This window comes from Myxocyprinus asiaticus, chromosome 45, assembly GCF_019703515.2.
Source record: "Myxocyprinus asiaticus isolate MX2 ecotype Aquarium Trade chromosome 45, UBuf_Myxa_2, whole genome shotgun sequence".
Classification (NCBI taxonomy): Eukaryota; Metazoa; Chordata; class Actinopteri; order Cypriniformes; family Catostomidae; genus Myxocyprinus; species Myxocyprinus asiaticus.
In genome coordinates, this window is record NC_059388.1 from 18,006,187 (window position 1) to 18,022,961 (window position 16,775).

Sequence of the window (16,775 nt, forward strand, 5' to 3'; positions counted from 1 at the left end):
AGAGGGAACCGAGTCCCACTGTGGAGACGCATCGGAGAGCGACCAGAAGTAAAAAAATTATAGTGAAAAGGACTTAAATATTGTTTCTCACCCAAAGCGATTGTATTGTTTTAGAAGACATTAATTTAACCACTAGAGTCGTATGGATTGCTTTTACTACGATTGTCTGTGTTTTTTGGTGCTTTAAATTGCAAATCACCATCTACTTGCATTGTATGGACCTAAAGAGCTGAAATATTTGTGTTCTGCTGAAGAAAGTCATACACATCTGGGATGGCATGAGGGTAAGTAAATGATGAGAGAAATTTAATTTTTGGGTGAACTATCCCTTTAATGTGGTAATCACTATGTTTATAGCAGGGTTCCCATGATGATGAAAAACCTGGAAATATCAGGGAATTTAAGAATTGTGTTTTCCAGGCCAGGAAAGTCATGATATAGAATATATATTTTCTAGTTTTCTCTTTTCTGAAACATTTCTTGTGTAGTGTAATGTAAAACTTGCCTGCAAGCCAAAGTGATGTCAGATTTGTGAGTGAAACATTCCCTCTAGTCGGTTCTTTTTAAATGAAAAGTCTAAATTATCCATTACTGTATATGTCTAAATCAAACTGATTTTTACAAATCTGGTAAGATTTTACAGTAAGACTGTACAACAACTGAACTAACAACAAACAATAGTTCTACAGCAGTTTTTTGTTTTGGTTAATGTTAATTTCAACATATACTAATATATTTTTTACATCAAAAATGTTATATGTAAACAATAGTTAATGCATCATAAACTAACATGAACTAACAGTGAACAGAAGTACTGTATATTTAGAAATTAACTTAAACCATAATAACTAAATGCTATTAGAAATGATTGTTGTTAGTTCATGATTCCTATTGAATTTACCTATGTTAGTGTATACAATCTAATTGGAAAATGTTACCAAAATATGTATCCAGTAATCACAAATGAATGGAAAGTCATGGAATTTAATTAGTCAAAAAGGGTGGAAACCCTGTTATAGGCAAAACCACAACAGTCTGAATACTGTTAGTGCTTAAAAGCAAATCCACTCCTGTAGAAAATATTTTTTTTCTTTATTTTTTTATTTTTATTTTCTCCCCTTTTCTCCCCAATTTGGCATGCCCAATTCCCACTACTTACTAGGTCATTATGGCGTGGTTACACACCTCAGTCCAGGTGGCGGAGGACAAGTCTCAGTTGCCTCCACTTATGAGACAGTCAATCCGCATATCTTATCACGTGGCTCGCAGTGTATGACACCGCGGAGACTCACAGCATCTCGTGCTATTTTCCATGATCCATGCACAACTTACCACGTGCCACATTGAGAGCGAGAACCACTAATCGCAACCATAAGGAGGTTACCCCATGTGACTGGGCCAATTTGGTTGCTTAGGAGACCTGGCTGGAGTCACCTGGATTAGAACTTGCGACTCCAAGGGTGGTAGTCAGCGTCAATACTCGCTGAGCTAACCAGGCCCCAGAAAAGACTGTTTTGAGAATAGGTATAGTGGTATTCAGTTCCAGTTAAACGTGCCTGTTTCCAGGTAAACTCGTTCCTGTAATAAGGCATTCAGTATGCAGGTCTGTCACAGAGTCAGAGGGCCGAAGTATAAATGCTTCAGAAGGATTGAAAGCTGACCCAATTTTCTTTTTCCTACCATCCATACTGTCCACTTCAGGGGTTCTCGTGAAATCAGACAAACACATTGTGAGAAAGGCTTGGATGTTGTTGTTTACATAAATCTTCCTCAATTAGTGGTTTGGAAGATATGGTCAAAACAGCTTTTCAGCCTTTGAAATGTATCTTAAATCAGAAGGGAGATGAGCATTGTACCTGCTGGTCTCTTGAATTTTTAAATGTTTTTGCTACTTTAAAGTTTCTATAAGACACTATAAACGTATTAACTCAATGAACACAAAAATATAAAAGAATACCCTTCCTTGTATAAGAGCTGGGACTTGAACCGCAATGTTCCAGCCTCAAGTGAAGTAAAATTCTACCTAATGAGCTAGAGTTCTCCACATTCCCCATGTTGGCATTGTTCTTGTAGGACTTTTTTCTTTTTAAAGACTTGGATTCCTAAGGTTCCAAAAGTTTATAGACAAGAGACCTATGAGAACTATCCTGACATGGGGAATCTAGTAGCTTAGTAGATAGAGGGTTTCTAAGTTCATGTCCCAGCTGTGATGCAAGGGAGGGCTATTCTTTCATATGATGTTTCATAAGTACTTCAAGTGACAAATATGCCAGGAGAAGTGTCCTCCATGTGCAGGCTCCAGTGGCTTGGAGGTAGAAGTGCAGTACCCAAAACCTGAGATCCAGGGTCACCACACAAACCAGACATTCATTCCAAAGGTCACAGATTAAATCCTCACTCTTTCAGGGTTTGACACTTTTAAAAAGCTTCACATAGAGCCTACCCAAACCCCAAGAATTAAATCTTAGAAGTCATGACATTTTTGATTAAATTTACGATAAGGTTCTATTTGTTAACGTTAGTAAATGCATTTTCAATGAATATTTTTATAGCATTTATGAATCTGGGTTATTGTTAATTTCTACATTTTCTATTTACATGGTTAGTTCAAACTGCATTAACTAATGTTAACTTATTCTAATCCAATTCTTATTGTTAAAAATGTACACTGGTGGCCAAAAGTTTGGAATAATGTAAAGATTTTGCTGTTTCGGTAGGAAATTGGTACTTTAATTCACCAAAGTGGCATTCAACTGATCACCAAGTATAGTCAGGACATTACTGATGTAAAAAAACCTTCACCATCACTATTTGAAAAAAGTCATTTTTGATCAAATCTAGACGGGCCCCATTTCCAGCAGCCATCACTCCAACAGCTTATCCTTGAGTAATCATGCTAAATTGCTAATTTGGTACTAGAAAATCACTTGCCATCAAAACACAGTTGAAAGCTACTTGGTTCGTTAAATGAAGCTTAACATTGTCTTTGTGTTTGTTTTTGAGTTGCCACAGTATGCAATAGACTGGCATGTCTTAAGGTCAATATTAGGTCAAAAGTGGCAAAAAAGAAACAGCTTTCTCTAGAAACTCATCATTCAATCATTGTTTTGAGGAATGAAGGCTATGCAATGCTTGAAATTGCCAAAAAAAACCTGAAGATTTCATACAAAGGTGTACACTACAGTCTTCAAAGACAAAGGACAACTGGCTCTAACAAGGACAGAAAGAGATGTGGAAGGCCAGATGTACAACTAAATAAGAGGATAAGTGCATCAGCATCTCTAGTTTGAGAAATAGACACCTCACATGTCCTCAGCTGACAGCTTCATTGAACTCTACCCGCTCAACACCAGTTTCATGTACAACAGTAAAGAGAAGACTCAGGGGTGCAGGCCTTATGGGAAGAACTGCAAAGAAAAAAACACTTTTGAAACCGATAAACAAAAAGAAAAGGTTAGAGTGGGCAAAGAAACAGATATTGGGCAACAGGTAATTGGAAAAGAGTGTTATGGATCTTAACCCCATTGAGCTTTTGTGGGATCAGCTAGACTGTAAGGTGCGTGAGAAGTGCCCGACAAGACAGCCACATCTATGTCAAGTGCTACAGGAAGCGTGGGGTGAAATGTCACCAGAGTATCTGGACAAACTGACAGCTAGATTGCCAAGGATCTGCAAAGCTGTCATTGCCGCACGTGGAGAATTTTTTGATGAGAACTCTTTGAAGTAGTTTAAGAAGTTCTGAAATTTTTTTCAAAATTGGAATAGTAATGTTTCACGTTATTAATGTACTGACTATACACTGTGATCAGTTGAATGCCACTTTGGTCAATAAAAGTACCAATTTCTTTCCATAAGAGCAAAATATGTACATTATTCAAAACTTTTGGCCACCAATGTGTAGAATAAAACTTGCTCACAAAAGAATCTCAAAGAATCGGTTCAACAAATCAACCTGAGTGATTCAATAGGAAATCGCTCAATCAAAATTATTTCAAAAAATCTTCATCCATGTAACAGCGTTAAGGTTGGGAGAGGAGGAGGCGGGAACCGGACGAAGCATCAAAGTAATGTTTAATGAAACATTAAAACATAAAGACAAATCATAAACCCAAATGGATACAGGGCAGCTGCCTGTAGCTCTCTCTCCCAAACTGGCACATCTCGTTGCACTTATCCCTCTCCTCGGCTGATTAGCCCTCCTCCTTGTCATACTCCTCCCTCCTTTGCCCCCACCCCTCTGGCCCCATGTGCCGGCATGCCTTCCCTTCCCTGGGAGGGAGACAAGGGGAGGGAAATACAAAACAACAAAAAGAGGAGAGGGAAAGGCCAACGCTGAGTGACAGTGAGAGAGGAAAAACGTACTCGCCAGTTCCCAGACACGCTGTCGCCTGGTCCTCGACCACTCCTCCACCCTCTGGCGGACAACAACTGCTCCTACCCGGGTGGACCGGAACCAGTCCTCTGACCTCTGGCAGACGGAGCGCCCCTCCGAATTTCAGTGGCCGGTAGGGAACTCCACCGCCCCTGGCAGCAGCTCTACCGTTCCAGGCGGTCGGCAGCAAGCTCCTCCTCCCCTCGTGGACGGCAGCCATTCTTCTGACCCCGCCGCATTTTGGAGGTCGGTAGGGAACTCCTCCGTCCCCCGACGGATGGCCGCGGCTGCTCCCCCTGGGATGGATGGTAGTGGCGAGGACTCTACGAAGGCGCATCCCTCCTCCTTCCCGGGTTTCGGCACCAGTGTAACAAATTCGATGTAGGGTGGGAAAGGAGGACACAGGAACCATGGGACTTGAACTTAAAGGTATGACTTAACTAAACAAACTAAAGAAAGCTTTTCAGCATAACACTCATCAGCACACAGTTTAACAAAGTCTCTTCCTGATTGGTAGCTCTCTCTCCCCGGTCTCTGGCGTGGTCGCTCTTTATCGCTCTGCCCACTGCTTACTGCAACTAGAAACAGGTGTTAGACATTATCAGACTCAGGTGTGCACACCCTTACCGCTTTCTCTCTCACCGGATGGACGCTCAACCACGCCCCCGCTGCCACAACCCAGTAACAGTCATGGAAATTCATTGGTCAAAAAATGTGGGAACCCTATGTATAAACACTCAAAGTATAAGAATCATGTGTAAACCTTATCCCAGATATTTCTATCTGTCTGTCTGTCAGGCTGGCTGAGAGGGAGGGAGGGTGGGGCAGTTTAGGGCGGAGAGGAGACAGGCAGTACTTCATTAAGGTGTAAATAATTTCCTCCCTAAGCCACCCTCCAAATGAGCTTTTTTTAGAGAGAAGAGTCTGCACAGTACTTAAATTAAATGTCACAGGGGCGGCGCGTGGGTGCAGGGCTGCAAGCGGCAGGATGGATTAGCTGTTGATTGGAATCGGAGATGAGATAATGAAGACAGAAGTTAATTCATTTTCAGTTGGGGAAGGCACGCTATCCTTGACAAAAAACAAAAAAAAGCTATCAGACACCCCAAGCCTGTTTGAGTTGCTGAAGAGAAAGAGAGACATTCTCTACGTCACATACTGTACAGTCTAGCTTTGTTTCTTAATTTCCTTTTGCAAAGAGATGGTTCATCCAAAAATGAAAATTATGTCATCAATTACTCACCCTCATATTGTTCCAAACCCGTATGACTTTCTTTCCTCTGTGGAACACAAAAGAAAGAATGTTAGCCTCAGACACCATTCACTTTCATTGTTTAAAAAAAAAGATACAATGAAAGTGAATGGTCTAACATCTGGCCTAACATCTCATCATCATTTTTTGGGTGAACTATTCCTTTCTTCCCTCCTTGCCTTACTTTCTCTCCATCACACCAAATACCCTCACAGCTTAATGTTGTACACAATATGAAACAGATACATCAGAGTCTAGTGCGACTATCTGGGAAGCTCCTCTGTGCATTTCTAATATATATCTCAAGTCATCTTTGATACTTTCTTCCAAATCGAGGAGCTTCTCTCGTCAAAAGCATCTGCTATGACTTATTCTTTGATGTTAATTCTTTGATGTATCCTCAAGAAACATTATACTGTGTTGCATAAGCCCCATCTCTGATATCCGAAAGGTGAAAAAGAAAATCTCTGCTGTTTTCTAAAAAGCCCCTTTCCACTTCCACTTGTTCACCTGTCTGATTGGCATCTTTAATATGGTATAAATTTCAGTATGTTTCATTAAAGTTTGGTTGGCCTCTGTGCTGCGGTAAACCTGGAAGGCTTCACATTGAGATGGTCTGGGCAAAAAGAGATTCAGCATGTTAGAAAAATGTCTTAATGGTCTACAAAGCAGTTCTGAGCCTACACCATCTATACTGTCACCTCAGTTAACCCTGTAATCGCCACAGGCATCCAATACCAAATTATGTAGAGCAAGGGATGTCTCGTAGGGGAGAAGATGCCCCCATGTGTTAATTGAATTTGGCTTTCTAAGGCATACTGTGGTTATTAGTTATTGAGGTATAGAGTTAAATAGCCTGGCCCATCCCAAAGGTAGATACTTATTAAAATGGGAGCATCCCATCCCTCACTAATCCAGTTGTACATTTGTACCAGAACAAGAAATAAGAGCTATATCTATACTGAAGAGGCCTGAAGTATAATAAATGTGTTGTATTTTTGTTTTTAAGTTGCTGATTTTTTTTTTTCTATGTCCGCAGGTGCCTGATAATGCTGTGGTAGCTCTTGTACCAAAGCAGGTGACTGCATACAACTCTGTGAACAATTCCACTGTCTCCAGAACCTCTGCAAGCAAATACGGTATGCCTCTGATGCCTCCTAACTGTGCATGTACAGTGGCAAGACAAAGTATGTGAACCCTTTGGAATTACCTTCATTTATGTATACATTTGTCTTAAAATCTGGTTTAATCTTCATCTAAGTTGTTCTTGTAAATATTAAATACATCATTCAAACATTCACAGTGTAGGTTGGAAAAAGTATGTGAATCCCTAGGCTAATGACATCAACAAAAGCTAATTAGAGTCAGGAGTTGGCAAACCTGGCATTCAATTAATAAATTGAGATTGGAGGTGTGGGTTAGAGCTACTTTGACTTTTAAAAAAAAAAAACATTTTGTGTTTGCTATTCACAAGAAGCATCTGCTGACATGGGCCATGCCTCGCAAAAAAAGAGATCTCGGAAGACCTACAATCAAGAATTGTTGCTTTGCATAAAGCTGGAAAGGGTTACAAAGTTATCTTGAAGAGCTTAGATATTCATTTGTCATCAGTTAGACAAATTGTCTATAAATGAAGGCAATTTAGTACTGTGGCTACTCTCCCTAGAAGTGGCCATCCAGCCAAGGTGACTCAAAGGGAACACCACAGAATGCTCAACGAGGTAAAAAAGAGTGACAGTTAAAGACTTGAAGGAATCGTTGGAACTGGTTAACATCTCTGTTCATGAGTCTACTATACAAAAAATATAAAACAGGCAGAAAGAAAGCCGCTGCTTTCCAATAAAAGCATTGCTGGGTGCCTTGACACTCCACAACGCTACTGGGAAAATGTTTTGTAGACTGATGAAACTAAGGTTTAATTTTTTGGGAAGAACATGCAGCAATACAAATAGCGTAAAAAGGGCATCGCATACCAACATGAAAACATCACATGACCAATTAATGCAGAAAACAAGCTAATTCCAAAGGGTTTACATACTTTTTCTTGCCACTGTATATGTGTGCAAGTGTGAGCGTACAGTGCTCTGGGCAGCCATAGCAAAGGTAATATGGTACAGTAGTATTTTGGAATACTACTAATAATAAAAGAGTAGGAATAATTACATCCATTGCTAAAAACCCCTACCAGAGGATCATGCAGGGAAACACGAATCCACATCTCAACTACACTTTTTAACTGGCATGTATAATGAAAATGTGACTTAAGTTCTTACTCCGTGGCAGAGTTTCATATCTTCGTGCCATTCCACCTGAGCTGCACCAAGAACAGAAAAGGAGTTTAAAAATAAGAGAGCAGTCTTGCTGTCTCACAGGGAGGTAAGAGAAAAGCAGAAGATAAATGTTCACCGTCTTAGTCGCTCACAAAAGAGAACAGGAATGGAATTACGTGGAGAGAGCTGAGATAGTCGGGCAGCGTTCAAAAGGTAAAAGCAGGGAAAATGAGTCTCTTTGCACTTGACTTCCCTCCTAAGACTCTGAATCTGGCCTCATCATTCGCCCGCTATCAGCTCCTCGTACGGCTGGGTCTGATAAAGCTGAAGATCAAAGCTCATGGGCATCCGAGCTCTCTCCCTACACATCAAATAAACCATTAAAATCATCTCATCTCCATAGACTTTCCTGCACTCTAAATGAGGCTTAAAGAAGAGAGAGGAAGCATGACAGGCAGGAAAGAGGGAAGAAAAATGCCACACATCACTTCACTCTTTCAGAATTAACTTCAAACAGTAGGGAGGCTCATCAGACAGGATGAGCAGGAGACCGGCTTTGAACCAGCTGGGCACAATGATGAGATGCTAAGAAAGAAAGAATGGCCATTTGTGAGACTGAAGCTGTTTTATTAATTGTTTCCTGGAGACAGGAATAGATTGGTTACCTGTTCATACTAGCATCATTCAAAGTTAGTCTTTAACTAAAGAGAAATGCTTGAAACAACAGTTACAGACAACTATGTAAATATCAAGACTTCGTTGTAACAGGTAAAGGATGGGCAAGGAGGAGGCGGGAACCAGCTGAATAGTCAACATAAACTTGAATGATATAAATGAACTTAAAAAAAACATAAAACATAAGGACACAGACACACATGCAATGCGGCCGCGTGCATCTCTCGCGGCTCACTCATATCTCACTCTCCCGCCGATCAGCGCAGGGCGTGCATCGTCATGGCCCGGCCACACTCTCCTCCTCGTCACACTCCTCCCACCATCTCTAGAGGGGGACGTTGCCCTTCCAGCCGTTCTATCAGCCGGTGGTCCACCCCCGCCTCCTGCGAACCTGGGGGAGAGACGATGGGAGGCGTGGGGAGAGGGAAAGGGCGAGTGGAGACACGCAGAGAGAGAGAGAAGAACTTGCTCGCCAGATCCCAATCGCGCTGTCATCCTGTCCCCAACCGCTCCTCCTCATCTTCGGCGGAGGGCAGCGGTTCCTCTGGCTCTCGGCAGCCGGCAGTGACCCCTCCATCCCCAGGCAGACAGCCGGGGCTGCTCTCCTGGTGGATGGCAGCGGCGAGGACTCTGCAACAGCGCACCCCTCCTCCCTCTTGGGTTTCGGCACCACTGTAACAGGTAAAGGATGGGCAAGGAGGAAGCGTGAACCAGTTGAACAGTCAACATTAACTTTAATGATATAAATGAGCTTAAAACAACATAAAACATAACGACACAGACACACATGCAACACGGCCGCGTGCATCTCTCTCGAACTGGCGCCACCAGCTCACCCTTATCTCGCTCTCCAGCTGATTCAGCACCGGCCATGCCACACCCTCCTCCTCATCACATTCGTATTGCATCTTTAAGGATATAATGTAATGTTTGGCATATTGGGCAACTCTAGCTGTTTTATACTGTACACAACCAAATTTAGCACTCTAAACAGGACTTACAGTGTGAGCGTAGCCATAGAGAGATCAGTTCTAGTGCAGTTTTCTTTCTCATTCCTTATTTTCCCAAAGTCTCTTTCTCTTTCTGTAATTGTTCTTTATTTCCATCTTTCTCTCTCCTTTTTTTCTTCCTGGGGAGATTGATTTCTGTTGCATCTGCCACTGTGAACTTCTTTTTATCTTACCAAATTAGGCCGTTGCCAATCAATTTTTTTCACACTGTGTAAACATTCATCTGACTCTGTGTTTTTTTTTTTTTTTTTTTTTTTTAAATGTCATGGCTGATCTCTCCCTATTGGCTGAAGCATGAATATTTCATCTGGCCTGACACCTGTTCGATTTTGTGTCCGCCAAAGTGAGCGAACATGCACGTTCACTGGAGAGAGAGAAAGGCATGAAAAATTAAGCATCCATACATTCTAAATGATTCATTTTCAATTTCAAGTTCTACACAACAAAAGGCAATGTGTTACAGATAGGAACAGAGATGAACAGCTGCACAAGACATTTGTCAGCAGAAGAATCAGTCTTCTAGCTCACCCACTGTTGCATCTTTTTATTTTCACTCCAACAGAAAACATGATCAAATACACGGGCAGCCCAGACAGTCTACGATCTCGCACCCCAATGATCACACCTGACCTGGAGAGCGGAGTTAAGGTGTGGCATTTGGTGAAGAACCATGAGCATGGAGACCAGAAGGAGGGAGATCGTGGCAGTAAGATGGTCTCTGAGATCTACCTGACAAGGCTGTTAGCCACCAAGGTAAGCTTGTCTGTCCCTAAAATAACCAAACCAAAAAGGAGTAGTTAGAACAATCTAGGGTCATAATTTAATTTAGGGTGTCAAATGGTGTTAAAATGATTCATATTTCAGACATTAGATGCACCAAAATATTCTAGAATGGGTTTGTTAAACATTCAGAAAGGTTAACATGTTGAAACCTCCAAGAGATGTTTAAAGGAATATTCTGGGTTCAAAACAAGTTAAACTCAATCAACAGCATTTGAGGAATAATGTTGATTACCACAAAAAATAATTTTGACTCGACCGTCCTTTTCTTTAAAAAAAAAAAAAAAAGGCAAAAATGTGAAGCTTATAATTTTATAAAATCACTTAAATTAATTCTTCTGTTTTAACTCTTGTATTATTTGAGCTGTAATGTTGTTTAAATCATCATTTTTATAGTCGTTTTAGGGTTTGTTGATATTACATTGTCATGGCAACTTAGTTGTAAAACTGGCTATAACTTTACACAGAAAAGGTTAGTAAGTGATTTTATCACACTAAATCATGTTAACAGGCATATTGTTTGTCTTGTGATGCAGATTGGCCCCATTCACTTCCATTGTAAGTGCCTCACTGGAACACAGATTTGTGCTTTTTTTTAAAGATTTTTTTTTTTTTTTCATTTGTGTGGTAATCAATATTATGCAACAAATGCTGTCGACTGAGCTTAACTTGTGTTGAACCCGGAATATTCCTTTAAGGGATGAAGTTCCAGATAAACTTAAACTTTCTAGAATTAGATCAAATCTGTACCTTGTTAAATGAGACTTTAAAGAGGCCACAGATGTCAAACATTTTATGTTTATGCTATTTGCGTCAAACTGCAGTTGGTCCGTCTTCTCCATTAGTTTAATGCTGACTGACTTGATGTCACAGCCTCAGCAGAGCCTGCAAACACACATTTGTTTTGGCCATATGTCTAAAATACAGATCCCTTACTACCTTAAAAAAAGAAAAAGCATATTGCTAAGGCAAGCATCGCTATAACTATTTCTCATACTTAGGGTTGGGGATTTGAACAAGCCTCTAATCCTTTGTATTAAAATTCGGCTCGTAACATGTCCTGCACTGTTGGTGCTAAAGACATGAATGATACCTCAAATCATGCGGCTTGTAGAGGTGAGGTGTGTTATTACTTTTCTAAGCAATTAGACTTTGCATTTCCCCCTGGCAGATGATTAAACAAGGGATCCAAGCCACATCTAGGGACCATAATGCCATAGACTTGGGGGTGGCTCTTTTGACCTGAGCATGTAAACAATCACCCAGAACACCTTAGCAACCACCCACAACACCCTAGCACTGTGGCAGCAACTTTAGTACAGACAAGTACTGATCATATTTTCTTCAGTAAAAATGTATTTTCTGATTCGAAAATACTGTTTGGTAAAGCTTTGATGCAAGGTCCCTTGTCAGTTATATCTTAAACGAAGGCTTAAACTTGGAAGCACGCTGTTTGACAGAAATTTGCTTTCAGCAGCAGTGTGTGTTTGTGTGTGTGATCTTATCACCTGTAATTTGGCACAATGCGTGTGTTACCACCAAGAAACTTTACTGATGGAACCATGCAAGAGCTTCACAAGACTTTGCCCAAACACACACACACACACACATTTAAAAATGCCCTGGTGATTATACTACTCCACTTGCAGATGGTGTGAAATATTTTTAGATGGATTATTTCTGTGAAATAACCAGTTTATCTCCGACACCATCTCTCTTGGTGAAAAATGATTTGTGTGACAGCACAGTAATTGACTGTTTGGCTTTCACCCCTGCAATAAGCACATGCAATCTGCCTGGGGTGCTGACAGTTCCCATATTCGGTCCATCATCGTCTCAGTTTCTCTAGAGAATGGGCAAGCTTTACCTGTTCTCCACTTTTGCCATTATGCCAAGCTTGATATAAGGAACAGTTTACCCAAAAAGGTAACTTCTGTCATCTTTGACTCACCCTCATGTTGTTACAAACCGGTATGACTTTCCTTGTGTCTGTGGAACACAAAATGATAATTTCAGACAGAACTCAGTCACCATTCAGTTTCATTGCAGCTTTCATCCACACATTGAAAGTGAACGGTGACTGAGGCTGTCATTTTGCCTAACATCTCCTTGTGTGTTCCATGGAAGAAAGTCAAATGGGTTGTAAGAACAAGAGGGTGAGTAAATAATGACCAATTCTATCTTTCTTTATCCTGATTCCTCTCCTTTTTCTTCTCTTTCTCTTTGCAGTAACACAGATATAATTTTCTCGCTTGTCCAAATGAGATCACTTGAAGTTTAATGGTTGCCTGTCTGCCTGTGTCTGATAGCGTGCTTTTAAGTGTGCTGTAATGACCAGGTACATTTCAAACGGCTGCAAAAAGCTGCTTTGGTTTCTGGGCGAGTAATGATGATGTCAGTCGACACACAGGATGACACCTGTCAGAACGCTCACAGTCATCCCCATCTCCAACCCCTCCGTAGCTGTTGCCAAGTTGATACAGGGCAGAGTGAAAAATATGTATTCATCTTCATAGGGAAAAGATAAGCTGTCAGGGATGTGAGACGCAGTAGAATTATTATTGTGATTGTCAGCTAACTGATTTTTTTTCTTCTTTCTCACCGACTCTGGCTGTCTGTTCAATGGGGTTTTATTTGCTGCAGCTTATGCACACCTCATCCAGATGTGAAGCCGGTGGTGGCTGCAAGATATGAGCAGAGCTGTTTTGATAGTCCCGATCACACTCTCTTTCTCTTTTCCATGCATCCTATCAGCTCTTTCATTACAAGTGGATTAGATTCCATCGTCTTCTCTCCTTCTACACTCGACGTCATTAAATCAAATTAGGTTCAATGGTGCGGGATGGACGTTAATCCATCTGCACAAAGCTGCTTAAGCAGAATCGCTTCCATTCACTGATATTAAAGGTGAACTTCTTAGCAGCAATTTCACTATCAAAGCGAACACTTCAGAAACTGTAGTTTCGTTGGTGGGATTACTGACGGGTGGCCCAGAAACACTTTTATAAATGCAGATAGCTCTATTCTGAAAAATACTAATGTGTCATCTGCTAAATAGCAAGTCCTTTTTTGTTTAGCATTTTCAGGGAGACTATTATATGCCAATTGGATGGATGGATAGATAGAGCTGCCTTTGTAAATGAAGGATGTAAACACTCTTCTCTATACTTTGTTGTTCCTCAGGGCACTCTACAGAAGTTTGTGGATGACCTGTTCGAGACCATCTTCAGCACAGCACACAGAGGGAGTGCCCTCCCTCTCGCTATCAAGTACATGTTTGACTTCCTGGATGAACAAGCAGACAAGCACAACATTCACGACCCGCACGTCAGACACACTTGGAAGAGCAACTGGTAAGACATACAAACTCCCACAAACTGTTTTCATAATAGTTTTGAAGCTCTGCAAGAATATTGTGTAATTTCGGTAAATCCAGAGAGGCAGAGGCAATCCCAGAAGAGCAGAAACATTGTCAGCATCACTGCCACTGATGTGGCTGTTACCATGGACATCACCATTGCGATGATTGAAATGAATAATGCTCGTTTCCAAATTAATTTCACCCAACCAATTTAGAGCTATGTTCCCATGGTGGAAGGGGGCTGTGGTGGTTAAATAAACAACTAGCAGATAAAAAGACAAGGGGGCGGAGTGGATGAGAGGGGAAAGTAAAGCTTGGCATTACATTTAATGAGTGGTAATCTATCACCTCTGCCAGCATACCATCATCCGAAAGTACACTTAAAAGAACTGCAGTGTAATATTAGTGACTTTATTACGGGTATCTATGAAATTGAATTTAGCAAAAATAATAATAATAATTTGTAAAAATTACTGTCCAGGTTAACAGTTAAGGGCTGTGTTTACAAAGCACAACGTTAGTAGCCAGTGTTGGGTAAGTTACTTTCAAAAAGTAATCCACTACTGATTACTACTTTAAAATTTTAATTGGATTACTTTGCTAATTAATTCATGGTGAGAGTAATCAGATTACCAATTACTTTATGTAACAGGTAAAGGATGGACAAGGAGGAGGCAGGAACGGGCTGAGCAGTCAACGAAACTTAATCAGAAACTTAACTTAAAACAAACATGCAACGCGGACGCGTGCATCTCTCTCTCTTGACTCTGGCATGGTCCCTTTTTGTTGCTATCCCCAGGGATTACTGCAATCAGAATCAGGTGTTACACCCTTACCGCTTTCTCTCTCTCCGGACGAACGCTCAACCATGCTCCCGCCGCCACACTTTACTTTCTAAAACTAATCAAACCTGCGAAAAAAAGAAAGTTGACACTATTAGCTCTTTTAGTACTTCAATATTGACTGAAATCAATGACTAAGACAGCAACTTGGCTAAAGAGATCCAATGCATTTCTAAAAATGCAACAACTTTCTTATCTCAAATATGCTGTAGTAGTATCTTCAGGTATGTGGGTGTGTGTCCACTGTCTACAACCTTCTTAGCTGTGAGTGGCATGCATGTGTACAGTATGCTTGTTTACCTGTGTTTGTGTTGGTGTGAAAGACAGAAAAAGAATACAAATGAACTGAAAACTTTTCTGAAAACACATTTGCAAACAGCTTTGATAGTAAAACCATTGTGTATTTGAGTGCTTATTTATTTTCGGTGTGAATATACAGGTTTGCTTGTGTGTTGCGTCATGCATGTGTATGTGTGCATGTACAGTATATCTGTTTGTGTGTGTACACAACTTTACAGCGAGTAGATTATTTCTACCTCCGTGCTTGTGCTCAGATGAATTGAGTATCCTTCATCACTTCCTACTACATGTATCTGTAACGCTATTGCATTGTGTTTTATTGTGTACAGTACATAAAGAACATAAAGTAATTTGCTTAGCGACGTCTGCAAATGCAAATGTTTCCACCTTGTGAACGATATATCCCTCTGTCAGACAGGAACAAGCGCTGTTTTCCATATACACCTGAAGCCGATCCCCTCTCCTCCCGCGGCAGCTGCAGAGGAGGGACACCCGAGGGAGGCACGTGAGGATGGGGTAGAGCGCAGAGATTTGAGGAGGATTTGTCGCCAGTCCAGCCTTGCGTGCCTCTCTTCCAGCCAGGCCTGGGAGCATGCTGACACAGAGCTCGCTGCGATTGATTGAGCGCATGAAAACTTGAAACACTTCACTTTTGTTTTCAATTTGAAAAAACAACTACACTCCGCTGCGTCCATAGTAACGCCGCTCACTCATCTGCCGTTGCCTCCATACATGTCCTCCATGATGGTTTGTTAGAGCGCATGCTCATTAACTGACACAGCAACACACATAAAAGTACCAACATAGGAACGTAATACATTTTAAAATGTATTCTACATAATTAATAGTATTGTCTTAGCAATAAATATGTAATCCAAGTAACTTAATTTTATTCATGTCTGTAACTGTAATCAGATTACTTAATTTTTAAAAGTAACATGTTACATTACTGCGTTACCATGAAATGTAATTAGATTACAGTAATGTGTTACTTTGTAACACGTTACACCCAACACTGTTAGTAGTACTTCACCTCTTAGCCTTGTTTCCCAAAAGCATCATTATCTAAGTAGTACATAAAAACATTTGTAAATTAAATTTGAACCGCTCTTAAATCCATTAAGTGCAACTTAAACATATCGTCGCTGTCCGATGAAAAACACGTATCTCCACTTTTGGCAATGTTGACATTTTAACATAGAAAGGGAATGTGCCGAATGACCTCTTCCTACTGTTTCAATTGTGCATTGACATGACCAATGAATATATGTTTAATCAAGCTGTCTGTTTAACAATATCTTGTAAGATTGTTTTTCAAGAGTTTTTCCATGCGCTTGAAAAATGTGTTTTTTGGAGATACATATTTTTCATCAGACAGCGACGATATCTTTCTCAAATCTTTTAGTTTATCAGATACAAAGGGACATTTAATAAATTGTATTAATATATTTTGATAATTGGAACTATTTGAGAGGATAAAAAAAACAAAATCGCATTGAAATCAACCCTAAATTTGCAGGACACATAATACAGTATAACTTTACATTAGCTTCCTTTTTTAAGCATAACTATAATGGCAATAGAAATATTATATATTCTTATTAAACAGATTTCTTAACAAGATGTGAGTAAAGTGACCCTGCACTTTAAAAATGTAATAAATTAAAATATGGTTAACAAATACATGAGTGAGAGTGTGCAATGAGCGATTCCCTCTCTCTATTCCTCCTCCTGCTTCCTTCCTCCAATGGCCGTCACAAATTGCATACTGCATACTGGCAGTAAAGGCCCGAGTATACTTCGTTTTTCCACATTCCGGATCAGCACATTGATCGCTCATTAAAAGTAGAACTTAAGTGTTTCATTATGGGAGATAATTATTGGCCAAAGTTTCAGCACCTTTGGACTGGACA

At 40.5% G+C, this 16,775-nt stretch overlaps 1 protein-coding gene across 2 annotated transcripts in view; it reads left to right on the forward strand.

Annotated features, from left to right (window-relative positions):
• LOC127435092 (plexin-A4-like) overlaps positions 1-16,775 on the forward strand; it is a 309,230-nt gene that overhangs the window by 279,540 nt on the left and 12,915 nt on the right. The window contains exons 27-29 of one of the 2 annotated variants that reach the window (XM_051688268.1): positions 6,664-6,811; positions 10,142-10,332; positions 13,543-13,712. In XM_051688268.1, coding sequence (XP_051544228.1) covers positions 6,664-6,811; positions 10,142-10,332; positions 13,543-13,712 — 509 coding nt within the window. The remainder of the gene's footprint in view (positions 1-6,663; positions 6,812-10,141; positions 10,333-13,542; positions 13,713-16,775) is intronic. The other variant, XM_051688269.1, reaches the window with a different exon arrangement.